The following is a 15,570-nucleotide window of genomic DNA, read 5'->3' as shown; positions in this document are numbered from 1 at the left end:
TGTATAATTCCGTATAATTTAATTTTGGTTAAAATGTTCTTTATCTGAATCCTTGTCTGATGTTTAAAACGGAAAGGTTGATATGCCATGATCATGTGTTTCCCCAAATCAACTAGTATATGATTTTTTGGCGGTTTGCAGACCGTTGAGGTAGCGATCATGTAGGGAAAAATCAAAGTACTCAAAGACTCAAAGTGCATATATCAAGACCCATTTGTGTGTTGAATTGACTCCAAAGATTCAGTTATTCCTACTATAATTTTGATTGCCATTGTGTACTATGAAGAATTGTTCTTTTTATATTTCAAACGTGCATTGGTGTTTAATTCTCAGAATTTAGAATGTGAATTTTGAATCATAATTACTGGTTACTCGACTCTTTGCTTTCAAATTTTGGTCAAGCATTTAACACCCCAAATAAAGTAATCCAGCTTAAAAAATCTAGAAAATTGGAATTAAAATTAGTTGAGCTCAAAATTATTTATCATCCTCGTTTTAAGTCCATCATATTAATCATAACGCAATCATATTGTAGGGGAGAGCTCGGCTCTAGGATACCTGGCAACGTTCTTCGTCCTGATGGGAAAGTACGGTATTACCGGGGCGTTCAGTTCCGTCTTCCTGTTTACGTCTGAGCTATACCCCACCAATTTAAGGTATTTGACATTGTTTGTGTTTAAGTAGTATCCTTAATTAGCAGTATGTGAAAATGTTGAATATAGAAACAGATTTGATGAAACATTTTTTGTTTTATATAATTGTTCATAGGAATTCTGGCTATGGATATGCCTCCGCTTTTGCCAGAAGTGGCGGTGTTTTGGCTCCTTTTGCATATACTTTTGTAAGTGTTTACACAATTGAAAGCATGGAATTGTAGGAAATGTTCTTTCAGCCAATAAAGATAACCAAATAAATAACTGCAAAAATTATATTTGAAGTTTAAAAAAAACAATTAAGCGATATAAGATGGTAAAGTAAGTGGTCTTTTCTGTTTGGCAAGATTGTCAAGTGTGACATAGTTCATATCAATAGCGTTTATATCACGTGATGTAATGCGTTTTACATTGGTGACTTTTAGCACAGCTACGTAGCGTGGGGACCCGGTGTGGTATTCAGTATCATGTGCTTTCTGTCCGCCATTATGATATTTCATCTACCGGAAACACGTGGCCGAGAACTTCCGACCAGTATTGAAGAACTTAAAATGTGGTATAAAGAACACAGTGGCATCCAAACCTTAGGGAGTAAACAAAACAAAGACTTTGTCGAGACAAAAATGAACTAGATGTTATAATATGTGGAATAAATTGAATTAAATGATACACTGTATATTTGGTCTTTTTTTCATTTTTGTTATCATTTTATGAATAACTATGCGTATGTACACCTCGAATACGCTTCAAATAGACAAACAGTCATCAGCAGTTAAAGAACCATGGTATCGTCATATATCATTGTTTTATTAAGTAGCAAAATCACAACAAAATTGTCCCTAAAAGACAACATATTACGAAGACTTCAAGACCGCACAAAGCGAAAGTCTACTAAGACCAAGTATTGGTAATCAGATTTCAAAACGCACACACAAATAGTCAAAGAAACACACGTTGAGTGTTATGTCATTTACGATGTTCTCTCGTTGAAGAGATGTAGTCAGTCAAACAATAAAATGTTGTTTTTTTAGTTTATGCAAAGAACAAATGCTAAGATATAAGAATTTCACAATACTTTTTAAAACATACCAGCATGCCATTCTTGTCCTTCATATTTTTTTCTCGTTGCTCAGAGTGAAGGTGCTTGTTAACATGACCCCTCCACTGAGTTAGACCCCCGAGATTGATTTTCAGATCAGAACACAAAATCTTTCAAATACAAACACACCATGCATCATTTAAGCAAGAGGCCCAAGGGCCATATCGCTTACCTGAGCAAATATATCCATAATATAATTATCTTTATTGGGTCATATGGGAAAAACCTGGACCATGTACATGTAGTAGATTAATTGCTTGTATAAAAGCGTTTTTGATTTTTTCTCCAGATATTCTTGTTTTTATCAAACATATAGCCCCTTTAGTAACAGGAAAACTTTTAGTCATGTCACAATGTTTTTTGAGAAGAATTTAAGATTTTTTTCTATATATTTCTTTGTAAACATATGACCACCCCCCCCCCCCCCCAACTGTTGCACCACTTTACCCCTAGGGATCAAAGATTATAGAGAAACATCTTTAAGGATATTCTTCTCAGTAACCAATTGGTATGGAATTATGTTACTATGATGTATGTTGTGTGAGGAAAATCTGAAGAATACCTTAGGATGATTTCAAAAAAGTAACAGTTTTATATTTTTATGGGACTGGTGACGTCATGTAAATAATTTCAAACAAGTAAAATAACGACACTTGCGGTAACATGTCTGGGGATATTTTGGTATCGGTTATTTACACGACAGGATAATGAACGAATCAGAAACTTGCCAAGCAAAAAATGGAACAGTTCAGACGTACAGAACAGAACAGTTATTTCTAATTCAGAGCCAAGAACAAACAAGTATGACATTATCATGATTATAAAATATAGGTTAAGAAATATATACCGATAAATAATATGGATTTAATAAGGTATAACAGTTATAGTAAATGACAATGTTGATTCCAACAATATTGTATCATTTCAGTTAAAAGGATACTTGCACTTTCCACCTCCGTATAAAGTTCTTTTATATCATCGTTCAAGTCCTTTATTGTCTGTCGATTGCCGTTCCAAAGGTGTAGAAATCGAGAACTTCATCTCTCTCTATCACTTCGACTAGTAAGGAAGTTGGTAATACATTTAGATTATACATGTATATAGAACTATTTTAACAAGAGCTTGGACTTTGGTTAGTTGTGTCAAACAGCAATGTGACGTAAGCCTGTCTATTTCATTGCTGGCCACTCAGCCATGGCTTTTTGAAATCAACAAGATTTGTCTGGCTTTTGAGCTAAGACTACGCAATCGGTGCATATTTTGCTTGAAAACTCGCCATTTTAAACTTGTTTTGACGCAAGAAATAGATAACTACGTCCAACCGAAAGTCCAATGTCTTGTTAAAATGGTTTTACATAAAATGAACGCAGAGAACATAACTGTCATGCATTTTTATGAATTGTTTTGAATTGTGTATTGATTAACGACATTGTCGCATCGTCGCAAACCGCGGTCAACATGTACTATCCTCTCCCATCTCGGTTTGGAAAGAGCAATGTCGTTTAACGCCCGCTTAAATATGCACACACGTATGCAGAGAGAGAGAGAGAGAGAGAGAAAGAGAGAGAGAGAGAGAAAGAGAGAGAGAGAGAGACGCATGCACACACAGAGAGAGAGAGAGAGAGAGAGAGAGAGAATCTTCAAGCTTTGACATTGCGTAAGCGTGTGAAGATTACTATACCTTACATACCTTACATATCTTACATATTCTCATTTCTCGACCCCCCTTTCCACATTGTTTTCCCACACTCGGGGATTGTGGTTTGGACAATTTACAGCCATTCTGACCAATTGGTTTTTGAGAAGTTTTATTTTAAAAGTTTCGCAAATTTCCAATGATTCTTTATCATTTCCCCTTTAAAGAGGGTGTGGACCTTTTTTTAACAAAGTTTAATCCCTTTTACCAAAGAATGCTTGTGTCAATTTCCTATGGTTTTGAAAAGAAGTCGAAAATATTAAAGTTTTACAGGTGACAAAAATACATACAGGCAACGGGCGCCGGACAAAAAGTGACCAGAGGAGCTCACTTAAGCTTTAAGCTCAGGTGAGCTAAATGGTGCATACATTTTAGAATTTAGACAAAAGCTTGTATCATATGTCAACTATTCGTATGAATTGGAGTTTGAATTCCAATGAAAATTTTAATCTGTTACATAACATTCATCTAGAAGTTTTTAGTTTAATGTTAGAATAAGAATAAAATCCGTTTAATGGTGAATTCGATATTAATGTATGAGGTTTAATGAACGCAAGCTGCTTAAAAGCATGCCATTTTTTCTTATTATTCGAGTCTCAAATTTTGACACAGGCTTCATAACCATAAATGTGATGTAATAGTTAGGATTCTTGAGGAATAAAATAATTGATTGATATATATCAAAAACGTTTAACTTTAGACCACCTAGCTACAATGTGCTTTCTTACATCAAGATAGAGAGATCGCCCATTCCTAAGTCCTGGTAAGGCATACATTTCTTTAATATATTCATCAACTACCCTCCCCAAATTACATAATTTTTTTTCATGATGATGTTATTTTAAATTTATTAGAAACACTTATCGTGATTTTAATTATTAAGTTAATTTATGGTGTTCTCATGGGGTCACTTCGATCTTCGCACTTTCGCTATTAGGGGAAAGATACGAGAGTGCGAAGTTGCGAAAGTAAAATTTTGAAGGAGCGAAAGCAAAAACGAAATTTTGAAGATGCGATTGCGAAGCGCGAAGATGCAAACTTGCGAAGGCGAATGCGCGATATTAGTATCTCTTCTTCGCATTCGCACCTTCGCACTTTCGCCTTCACATCTTGACGCTTTGCAATTGCATCATCGCACTTTCGCAACTTACATTTACTTTTTATTTAGATTTTATACCAGATGCCATCAGTCTCTCTAAAATCGGAAACTGTACATGAAATATAATTTCACTTATATGATATTATTAAGTTAAGATATTTTTTTGTATATTTTATCACTTTAACGCGTGTTTGAGAGAAAATGGGAATGAAAAAGGTCTCTATTATTGTTTTTGTCGGGCTTTTCCTTAAAGTATTACATTTGTTTTTACCGATTTTGTGCATGCGGGTCCAGGTTTTGAAACTAGAGGGGCGCCAATTTTAGGCGGGGAGGGGGAAGCTTGGGCTGCCTTTAGGCCCCCAGTGGGCCCAGGGCAAATCCCTGGTGGGGTCCAGGGACCGAAGGCCCTGGAAGCTCCTGGGTTCTAGAGATTTTTCATATAAAGACTTTTGTGATATTTCTTCTCGTTATTATACATGTACATAAAAGTAATAAAATTATATATTATTTTAAAAGTAGACTTAAGACCTACATAAATCCCATCAAAACCATCTGCGTTGCAGAAATTTATGCTCCATAAGGACTAAAGATCTATATTCTGCAAGATCTGTAGAAATACAAGTATGCTACACAGACCGTCAGAACTATGCTCCACAAATCTAACTTAAAATTGAAACCCCTTTCACCCAATACTTTTTTCCAAGTTTGGTTGAATTTGGTCCTGGGTTCTGGAGAGGAAGTTTACGACGACGACAACAACGACAGACAACGAACAAGAAAAGCTGTCTTGAGTCTTTTGCTCAGGTGAGCTAAAACTGAGTAGATCATGCAACAACAAAAGATACCAGTTTGTTTTATGTTTAGGTTGAAGTCTCATATGATTATAGCATTTTTCCACATAATTGCCAAATGAAATATATCATTTTTGGAAAAAACAACCTAATTGCAACTACATGCCACTTCTCTTTTATGCCACTTTGGACAGAGGCACATATTTGTTGCACAAGAGTATACACCTTAGAAATTACACCCATTTTAAGTCTTTATATATGTTATGTTTAAATCATAGAAATAAAATTAAATTTCATAATAGTATATGACCGCCGTTCATGTATTTTTTTTTTAAGAGAACTGATACAAAAACATGAAGCGTTGATGTTGTCCATTTAATCAGCATCATGGTGTGTTTTTTTTTAAATTATGTAACAGAAAATCCATAAGACCACCACACCTTAAACCGAAACTCGTGATATTTTATTGCTCCATTTTTAAGGGTTATCGATCGTACATATGGAGCAGATGCAGATTGTAAATAAATGTACAAACAAAAAATAAAAACTCTCAGGTTTGCAACATCTTGGGGAAAAAGGACCCCCCCCAACCCCCCCCCCCCCCCTAAAAAACCCATCTTCTTCACTGAATATTTAAGGAATAATGAATCGTTGTTTGAGTATTATGAAAGTGATAATTTCGGTCGGGCCGTGCTCAAATTTAATTAATCCCGAAGGACTTTATGATAGATTTGACCACGTAAGCTTCGGGCAAAATTATCACTTCACATTATTAAAAGGATGATTTCTTGTTACTTATATTTATATTATTTTCAATTTAAACACTTTAAAAAAATTTTAAGACCACCTTTTTTTCATGTAGCACATGCTACATGTATGTATTACCAGGCGACGCAGCCAATGCCGTTTTTCGGTTATTATGTAAGACACGCCGATTTTTTGTCGTTGTCGTTTATTTTTTATGAAACTATTAGGCAATAGGCTTTAAATTTGATTCGTAATTTTAAAAAGACAGTTGAAAATGTAAATATTTAAAATTATAAAAAATAGTTTGAACTGATGTATTCATGGTTTGTAGTTACCAAATGTTGTTAGTTGTACCAGAAATTTATAGTTAATTGTATGAATCCAACTAAATATGTGTCATTCTACAAGGTATTTTGACATAATGTATCAATTCTGTAGTAAACAGAGTAATTTAACTTAACGATAATTTGAACTGATCTCTAAACAGTAGGTATCCGGCCATTGTCCTATATTTTAAATGGCACTTTTTTGCAAGATTGATGTAACTTGAACTGATAGACGGGAATGTAACCGACCGTTGTGTTTATTTTACAAGATACCTTAATTTGAACTAATGGAACAAAACTTGGATGTGGACGAGATTTGGAGAGCGTTGAAACCATGGGGTCGCTATCAGATCCGACAACTCAGCTTTATGTGGGTTGCAATTCTGCTAACTGCCCTTCATCTTCTAGTGGTAGTTTTTAACGGTGAGACAGATATATGCATTTGGTGCTGATGTTCACATTCAGGCGCCTACAGGCCTAGATATAACGTCTCAAAAAAAGATTACTTTGTTCGTTTGTAAATTTTATGTATTTTTAATATATATATATATATATATATATATATATATATATATATATATATATATATATATATATATATATATATATATATATATATATATATCATACGTGTGGTGTATATTAGCCATGTGATAAACTTTTGCTATATCAAACGGGTGATGCTTTATCAAATACTTCCGGTTATATTTACACTTTACAGGGTACACACCACAATTCCAATGTGCCGAAATATCGCCGACCAATCACAACAGTTCGATCAATTCTACATATGACGTCACATATGACGAATGTTCGGTGACGATATCCTATAACCAATCCAATTCCTCTCATACGACCACTTCCTGTCTAAACGGCTACAAGTACAATGCTCACGACGACATCTCTTCTTTCGTTACGGAGGTAAATGCTAAAATAACACAGTTCCTGAATGCCAGTTCGTTCATTTAGAACTTCAAAATTGGAAGCAAAAATAAAATCTGAAATAAATGTTATATCCACTCTAATTTTGGTGGAATTATGACCTTAAGTTGCACCCAAACCGATCGCTTTACATCAAATTGGGGCTTGAAGGATTCCAACATAGTCGTGTCTTTAAAGTATGGTCGAGTGCATATTTTTTTAAAGAAGCAATTAGGTAAAGAACACTCGTGAGTATTCTTGAATCAGTTCACCAAAAGGTCACATCTGATTTTAATCAGATTGAAAAATTATCAGTTACGCTGTAGCTCATTTTTTCTCTGGTTTAAGTAATTGATTTATTTAATTGAAATTATTTTCTTAAGATTATGAATTGAAATAAATTTTTACGTCATAATTATCTAATATTTTGTGTATTTGAATAAATATTTCATAAAATCAATTTGAAGGGGGTGAAGTACTTAGCCTAGCTTGAATATGACCTGAAGAAAGTTTTTTCAGAGGTAGTGGTGATGGTTGGGTAGGGAAAGAGAGCTTTACAAAAAGGCTGGTACTAGTATGGCTTTTCCTTTCTTTTCAGTGGGGACTGGTGTGCGGAGAGTCGATCAAAGTGGACATATCTCAGTTCTTAATGATCTTGGGTCAGGGTGTGGGCGGTTTCCTGTTTACCGGTCTCTCCGATAAGTTCGGCAGAAAGACCGTGCACATAAGCTCTCACATCCTTCTCTTTGTTCTATGCCTTGTCACTGTGTTCATTCCGTCCTATATAGGATTCGCCATTCTCAGATTCTTCGCTGGCATGACAGTGGAGGTAAACTCGTGTAGAACATAAATATTTTTGATATCATTTTTAGATTCCTCTCCCCATATTTCATTGAGAACGGAGCACATTGAGGGAATGGGAAGAGGATCAATTTAAAATTAAGATTTAATTCGTCATTAACATGTACTAAACTTTAACTCTTCCTTGCCTTGTTCACTATAAAAAGAAACGTACATGCAGCCTTGTTAACACTAAAACCTTTTTTAAGCTTCGTTATAGTATTGAGTACATTTTGGACGTTTAGAATTTGTTCTCTGTTTCCTCTTCATCGCTCTCAATGTTTATTCTTACATGTATCATTACATCATACTTACTCACCATTAATGTAAATTATAAAAAGAATGACAACGAGCCTTGATGTTATAAAGATGACCATCCATTTTACGACAAATACTTCATTTACAGGGATTATTGTTGTCAAGTGTAACACTATGTGTAGAAACACTTCCGATGGAGTGGCGATTCGTCGCAGAAGTCACTGGAGTCGTCTCCTGGACGACAGGAATAGTGATGCTGACTCCCTTATCATATATTATGCAGACCTTCTCCTGGAGATACCTTGAACTTCTCCTGGCACTTCTGTCTGTTTACAGTTTGGTAGAATACTGGTACAGAATTATCTATCAAATTATCATATGAATAATTATATTTATTACTTCACCTGCTAGGCTCTTCAGTGGATTTTAAATCGTAACAGAAATTACAAACACTGATGTCGTTATTATGACTTCATAAAATTGACAACGTCACGAACAGTGTACACAATATCTGAAGTTGGCGGCAAATAATTTTTACAAATACATTATGTTAACATGTGTTTGAAAAAATTATTTTCCGCCATTTCCAGATATTGTGTACACTGTTCGTGACGTCAATGTTTGTTATTTCTGTCAACTTATTAAGATGTTTTACTTTCAGGCTGTTTGATGAATCTCTAAGATGGCTTATGGCGAACGGTCGTTTGGGCGAGGCTGAAAAGGTGGTGCGGAAGGCTGCTAAAATGAACAAAATGTCTTTTGATCAAGTCATTGGTATCGTCAAAGCTAAAATGCGTGAAATGGAAGCTTTGGATAAAGAAAACGGTGCAATACTGGTTGCATCTGACTCCGATGCTGTGATTGAAACCTACATCCCCAAAAATACTGAAGTTAAAAAGTATTCAATGATTGATATATTGCGGGATCGACTAATATTAATTAATTCCATCGTAATTTGGTTTGTGTGGTAGGTAGATATTTTAGACCTTTAGTCCATTTCTTTTGCACTTAGTAACAAAGTTGGTTTTGGTTCACCGGAACCGAAGGTATACGTTAAAATTTCTGATCACCTGCTGTCCGTCGTCTGTCTGTCCATCTGTTTGTTCGTCCGTCCGTCTGTCTGTAAACCTTAACATTTTTTACCTCTTCTCTAGAACTACTGGATCAAATTAAACCAAACTTAATACAAAGCATCCCTATTGAGAGGGAAATGCAAGTAATGAAAATAAAGGGCAAAAGTCTTTTTAAAAGGGACATAATTGCGAAACAGTGAAAATAGTATGCATGTCTTCTTAATCTTCCAAAGGAGCGCCAAGAATGCCATTATTTTCATTAAAGCTTGTATATATAGTGAAGATTCTAGTTTGTTAAAATGACCCTGAAATAATACAGGGGGCTCCAAAAAAAAGTTTAAAATTTAACATAGAAAAATGAATTGGAATTATCTACTCAATTTCCTACTCAATTACTACAAAGCTACAAATTGTGACATTACTGTGAACGATCCGTGACCCCTTAGACTAATACTGGGGACCATAGGGAAAATCGTCTCATCAAGTATTACATTGCCACACTTTGTGAAAACTTATGAAAACCTCCTAAAAATTTGTGTAGATTCTAAATTGTTGAAACCGTGACCCCTGGAGATTGGAGCACCAAGAGGGGTTCAAAGTTTCAGACAAAAATATATATGGAAGTTTTAAAATCTCCTCAAAAACTACAATGCTACAATTTGTGATATTAACTTGCAAGCATCCTAAGATAGTGTAAATTCTAAATTGTTGAAATCTTTTTCATGTAAAGAAGTCTCCAAATAAAAACAAGGATTTCTTTTATAGGAATTATCAGATACAATTGGTCAGCTTTATTTTAGATCTAATGTAATGCAAAAGCATTACATGCAATACACATGATAAATAGATTGCACTGCTTTGTTGATTTCCGAAATAGCAAAGAATAAATAAATTTTACTCTTATGAGGCAAAATGTTAAAACAAAACGTGATTGGAATCTTTATGTAACTGTTTCATTCTTAAGGCAATCCGATTATAATAATATTTTTAGCTACCACCGGGGTACTTTACGTGGATTGCGATGCAAACTCACTGTGAACATTCTACTTTTGGCTTTGTATTGAAACTTGAAGTTAATGGGGGTGTTTAAAAACAGATAGACTAGACTTTTTTAATTTCGTAAATACTTGGACCTCTAACGTCATTCTCGGATTTCATTCCTCCAAAGTGTATCAATCGATTAAAAGTATATTCCACAAACACTTTTTAAAGAATGAACTTCGAAAATATCAAATGTTCATAACTCAACAAGCATCACATGAATTAATGGTAGGATATTACACTATTAATTTCTAATTGTTTGATCAATGCTAATTAAAATTCATACGAATTAACTTTTTTTTACTGACAATGATTTATGATGTTTATTTGCGTATTCATACTAGAACCCTTTGTTTTAAGTTTGCTTTTAATTTTTATCTATTAATTAAGGGTTACAAACAGTCTGACGTATACCGGACTTAATCTGATTACCCCCACCCTGTATGGAAACCGTTTTGTGAACTTCTTTCTTCTCGGTGCTATTGAATATTTGTCAGCCTTGACAGAATTTCTTCTGATAAACAGGTAAAACATAATAATAATCTTAATTAAGTTTAATTTTAATTTAAACTTTAAATTAATAAAGTTAATGGAAATACTTATTGAATATTGAGAAAATATATTCATAAATTAGTTTAATTAGTCAAAAACTTGTGCACAATAAAAATACAGTTTTTCATATGAACGGAACTCTAGCTCCACGGTTCCCAATTTCACGTTGGGCTATAGTTCTGCAGCTTATCTGGAACTGATCTGCAACTTATCTGTACTTTACACATTCACACCTTGTGTCGATATCTTATCGATGTCTTGTCGCCATTGTAAAACTCCATAATGATTATTTTGTATTAATGTCGTATTATTAAACATTGGTGTCAATACCAACGATATCGGATCATTATCAATTTGCCAACATCAAATAGGCCAGTAGAAATAATCAGGAGCGATGTCGATGTCGATATTGTCATATTGTGTACGATATCGTCGATATCGACATCACAAATGTAATGCAACCTACATATATTTCAGGTTCGATAACAATATCCTAATTTTGTTTATGATGTCGCCGATATTGACATTAATGTAATATTGATATCGAAATTGTAATTTCAGTCGTATACTTAATCGTCGTTATCGATATCATAGTTTGTCTTGGACATATATGACGATAATGATTATAATTTTCTTCCTTACATTGACTTTGTTTAGAACTGATCTTTTAAAGCTGTAAATGTTATGCATATTGTATGATTTAGAAACCAATCATATTTAAAGGTAATGTTTTAAACTTTGTGTTAGGTATTATTAGTGAACGCTCCTTTTTGAATCGACAACCAAATTAAGTACATTGTATGCGCAGTCAGTTTATTAAAGGGACATAGTCACGATTTCGGTCAAAATTTATTTCTCTGCTTTTATTATATACAATGCTCTAGTAATGTATCTCTAATAATCAAATCAAACTTGGGTGCCAGTCGATGAGTTTTAAGCAAGATACAGGGCTCACAATTCTTCGTCATGTAAACAAGGATCGTGCCCTGGTTTTGTTTACATGGGTTCAATATACTAGTAAAAAATCTTTTTCAACCTAATTTATCTATCATTTGATTTTTTTAAAGAACTATTAAACAGTTTCAAGCGTTTAATACATTCAAGTAAGATCTTAAACTGGAATTTTTACTTCAACGTTCAAAATGTAAACAAAAGCTTTGTTAACATTAGCGAAGAATTGTAACTCGCTTGTAACACAACAAACGACACTCAAATTTTGATTGCCTATTACAAATGCCTTACTGAAACATTGTAAACATTAAAATCGAAAAAATGATTTTTGACCAAAATCGAGACCATGCCCCTTTAAAGCAGTAAACAAAATATTTACATAAAATCCTGTTGGTTGTGCACACATCTATTATTTATATCATAGATATCAAACGTTTAAAAATTCATACGCAAAACAGCATCTTCATACATTGAATGGTATTTTAAGCTCTTTGTTTACACCAATTTTTATAGAGCCGTTTTCACAGACAAAATGTAGGTGTACTTTCCAACATTGCAAAAATACTGTTAAATACGACGTACACATTAGCTTTTAAAAATTTGCATAGAAATAACTATTTGGTCTAATTAAAGTGATCGCAAATGTGTATCTGACCAAGGGAACGAAGATGTAGAGGGTTGTAAATATCATTTGATGCATAAAGAAATAAATTGACCAGCGTATTATAAAGCAGAATTCCACTTTTTTCTTTTTCAGAATTGGAAGGAAAAAAACCTTGATTATCCTGATGGGAATTGCTGGGGCATCCCTTTTAATCTCTACGCTGATATCGTCGTTGCAAGGTATACGGCAGTAATTTCCCTTCACTTTTGATGTGCTCCTTTGTAAAAATACCTTTCTTTAAAAAAAGACAGTGATGTCATCCATTGTACTTATACCTTCATTAATTTACAGGTGGTATAGGACACCCCGATAATGTGACGTACTTACTATCAAAATAAACGATAAAATCAAGTATAAATTCTTAAACATGTAATATTTTTGCCCGAAATCGCTACTCAACAGCGTAGCACAATGAGTTAGAGCATGAGTATGAATGAATATGTAGGTCATGAGTTTGAATCCCTCTCACTTTTTTTATATTTTCTTTTATCTGTCCAAACATTTTAAAAACATATTTTTGGTAAGATATTGTAATGCCACAATATATTTGAAATTTTAAAACGTTAAAAGTGTTTTGATTACATGTAAAATGTACTTTTAAACACAATATTATCGACAGTGTTCCCATACTACCTGAGATATTTAATCAGTAGCTGTTGGGTTGATATTTTGAAATTTCCTAAAATGCATTTAATGATGAATAAAAAATTTCCGACAAACAATATAATCCTAACTCCTTTATGACATTTCTATAATCTTGCCATTTATTCAAAGATCCACTACGACTAGAAAGAGATTTCAACAGAGTAATTCCCTTTTGTTAATTTTAATAGATTTAGAATCACACAAATCACTTCCATGAACACTTTATATACGTTTTCTTTCGATAATATTGCAGGGGACAACTCGGCTCTAGGATACCTGGCAACGTTCTTCGTCCTGATGGGAAAGTACGGTATTACCGGGGCTTTCAGTTCCGTCTTCCTGTTTACGTCTGAGCTATACCCCACTAATCTCAGGTATTTGACATTGTTGGTGTTTAGGTAGTAGTATATAGAAACAGATTTTAATAAACACTTTTTCATTAATGTTATTGTTTACAGGAATTCTGGCTATGGATTTGCCTGCGCTTTTGCCAGCATTGGCGGTGTTTTGGCTCCTTTTGCAAATACCTTTGTAAGTGTTTACACAATTAAAAGCATGTATTTGTAGGGAATGTTCTGTCAACCAATAAAAAAAACTAGATGCAACATCGTGACGAGTAACGAATAGGTCGTCCGTCCATTTTTAAAATTTTAAATGATACTATAAAATATCAATACAATTTCAAAATTACCCCCTCCCATTTTCAGATAATGATTAAAAATCCCTAATTACGTCAGAAATGGGCATGGCAATGATTTTTAATTTTCACAGATGATGCAGCGATCAACAATTTTGCTTGTGTAATGCATAACAAAATCTTTATCGTTTTCAAGTTATCTGTTATAGACTCTACAAGTATCTTGGCCGCTAATTAAAGGGGCCAGCCCAGCCCCTTTTTCTTGATTTGTTTGGGGAAAAAACCTCTTAATACTCTACCATCATTTTATATATTTCTTAACAAAATATCAACTGATAAAAGGATACAGATCAAAACGTATGAACATTTTGATACAAAATATGTACCCAATTGTCATGCCTAAGCGAACTCCAAGAAATGGCCCCACTGGTGCAAAACAACTTAATAGTGCACAACTACAAACTATAGTCTACCTATCTTAAAAATTTCAAAGTCATATCTCAGATAGTTTCTGAGATCAGCTCTGCACAAAATAGGTCGTAAAAATTACAAAATCGGCCGTAAATGGGGACCGGAAGTGAAAACACCAAAAAATTCACCATCATCTGTGAAAAAATGGTCGAAATTAGTCAAACATTTTTGAGAAATCGCGTGAACAAAATTTGGAAAGAAAAAGACAAAAATAAACAGTACGAAAACAATAAGAAAGACCTTCATAGATAAGTCAATATCTGCAACAAATTGAATTTAAAAAAAGTTTTTAACAATATAAGATGTTAAAGTTAAGTTGTCTTCTTTGTTTGGCAAAGTTGCTGAAATACTTTTAATCATATTCATTCTTTGATTACTGAAAGTCTCAGAATGTAACTCTTAAAGGTACTTACATTGTGTGGTCTAGTAGAAAGTGTATATTTTTAATATGTTCAATGGAGGTGATAAAGTGTAACATGGTTCGTATCAATAGCGTTTATATCACGTGATGTAATGCGTATAAAATTTATGACTTTTAGCACAGATACGTGGCGTGGGGACCCGGTGTGGTATTCAGCATCATGTGCTTTCTGTCCGCCATTATGACATTTTATCTACCGGAAACACGTGGCCGAGAACTTCCGACCAGTATAGAAGAACTCAAAATGTGGTATAAAGAACACAGCGGCATCCAAACCTCAGGGACCAAACAAAACAAGGACTTTGTCGAGCCAAAAATGAACTAAATGTTATAATATGTGGAATAAATTGAATTAAATATTCACTATACATTTGGTCTTTCTTCATTTTTCATCATTTTATATAACGTATAAATATACGTATGTACACCTCGAAGACGCTTCAAATAGACAAACAGTCATCAGTCGTTAAAGAACCATGGTATCCTCATATCATTGTTTTATTAAGTGGCAAAATCACAACAAATATGTCCCCTAAAGACAACAGACAACAGAGCACAAGACCGCACAAAGTGAAAGTTTTCAAAAACCAAGCATGGTAGCAAGCATGTAGATTTCAAAACGCATACATTAATAGTCAAAGAAGCAAACATTGAGTGTTAGGTCATTTACAATGTTGTCTCGTTG

General features: G+C 33.9%; 2 protein-coding genes across 7 annotated transcripts in view; both read left to right on the top strand.

Moving 5' to 3' along the window:
• The window catches only part of LOC128177299 (organic cation transporter protein-like), a 47,707-nt gene extending 46,395 nt beyond the window's left edge, over positions 1 to 1,312 (top strand). For all 3 annotated transcript variants that reach the window (XM_052843961.1, XM_052843960.1, XM_052843958.1), the window contains 3 exons: positions 536 to 656; positions 769 to 841; positions 1,079 to 1,312. In XM_052843961.1, coding sequence (XP_052699921.1) covers positions 536 to 656; positions 769 to 841; positions 1,079 to 1,285 — 401 coding nt within the window. In that variant the 3' untranslated portion in view covers positions 1,286 to 1,312. The remainder of the gene's footprint in view (positions 1 to 535; positions 657 to 768; positions 842 to 1,078) is intronic.
• Positions 1,313 to 4,088: 2,776 nt separating this feature from the next.
• On the top strand, positions 4,089 to 15,221 carry LOC128175208 (organic cation transporter protein-like). Of its 4 annotated transcripts, none has more exons than XM_052840659.1 (12): positions 4,089 to 4,211; positions 5,252 to 5,351; positions 6,681 to 6,834; positions 7,133 to 7,332; positions 7,931 to 8,161; positions 8,579 to 8,781; positions 9,092 to 9,328; positions 10,935 to 11,069; positions 12,805 to 12,890; positions 13,610 to 13,730; positions 13,815 to 13,887; positions 15,004 to 15,221. In XM_052840659.1, exons 3-12 carry the CDS (start codon positions 6,699 to 6,701, stop codon positions 15,208 to 15,210), a joined length of 1,629 nt encoding a protein of 542 aa, XP_052696619.1. In that variant the 5' UTR covers positions 4,089 to 4,211; positions 5,252 to 5,351; positions 6,681 to 6,698; the 3' UTR covers positions 15,211 to 15,221. The 4 variants fall into 4 exon arrangements, with proteins under 4 accessions (XP_052696619.1, XP_052696617.1, XP_052696620.1 ...); XM_052840657.1 differs by having other exon boundaries at positions 9,092 to 9,397; XM_052840660.1 differs by lacking the exon at positions 7,931 to 8,161 and having other exon boundaries at positions 9,092 to 9,397.
• The last annotated feature ends 349 nt before the right edge of the window (positions 15,222 to 15,570 follow it).

Source organism: Crassostrea angulata, chromosome 3, assembly GCF_025612915.1.
Source record: "Crassostrea angulata isolate pt1a10 chromosome 3, ASM2561291v2, whole genome shotgun sequence".
Taxonomy (NCBI): Eukaryota; Metazoa; Mollusca; class Bivalvia; order Ostreida; family Ostreidae; genus Magallana; species Magallana angulata.
The sequence above is the reverse complement of the archived record's forward strand: the minus strand, read 5'-3'. Positions and strand labels throughout refer to the sequence as shown.

Coding starts and splice junctions, on each gene's coding strand:
- LOC128175208 (XM_052840657.1), top strand. CDS start 6,699: ATGGAACAAAACTTGGATGTGGACGAGATTTGGAGAGCGTTGAAACCA. Junction 8,782..9,091: donor TACAGTTTGGTAGAATACTG/GTACAGAATTAT, acceptor TTTTACTTTCAG/GCTGTTTGATGAATCTCTAA. Junction 9,398..10,934: donor ATCGTAATTTGGTTTGTGTG/GTAGGTAGATAT, acceptor CTATTAATTAAG/GGTTACAAACAGTCTGACGT.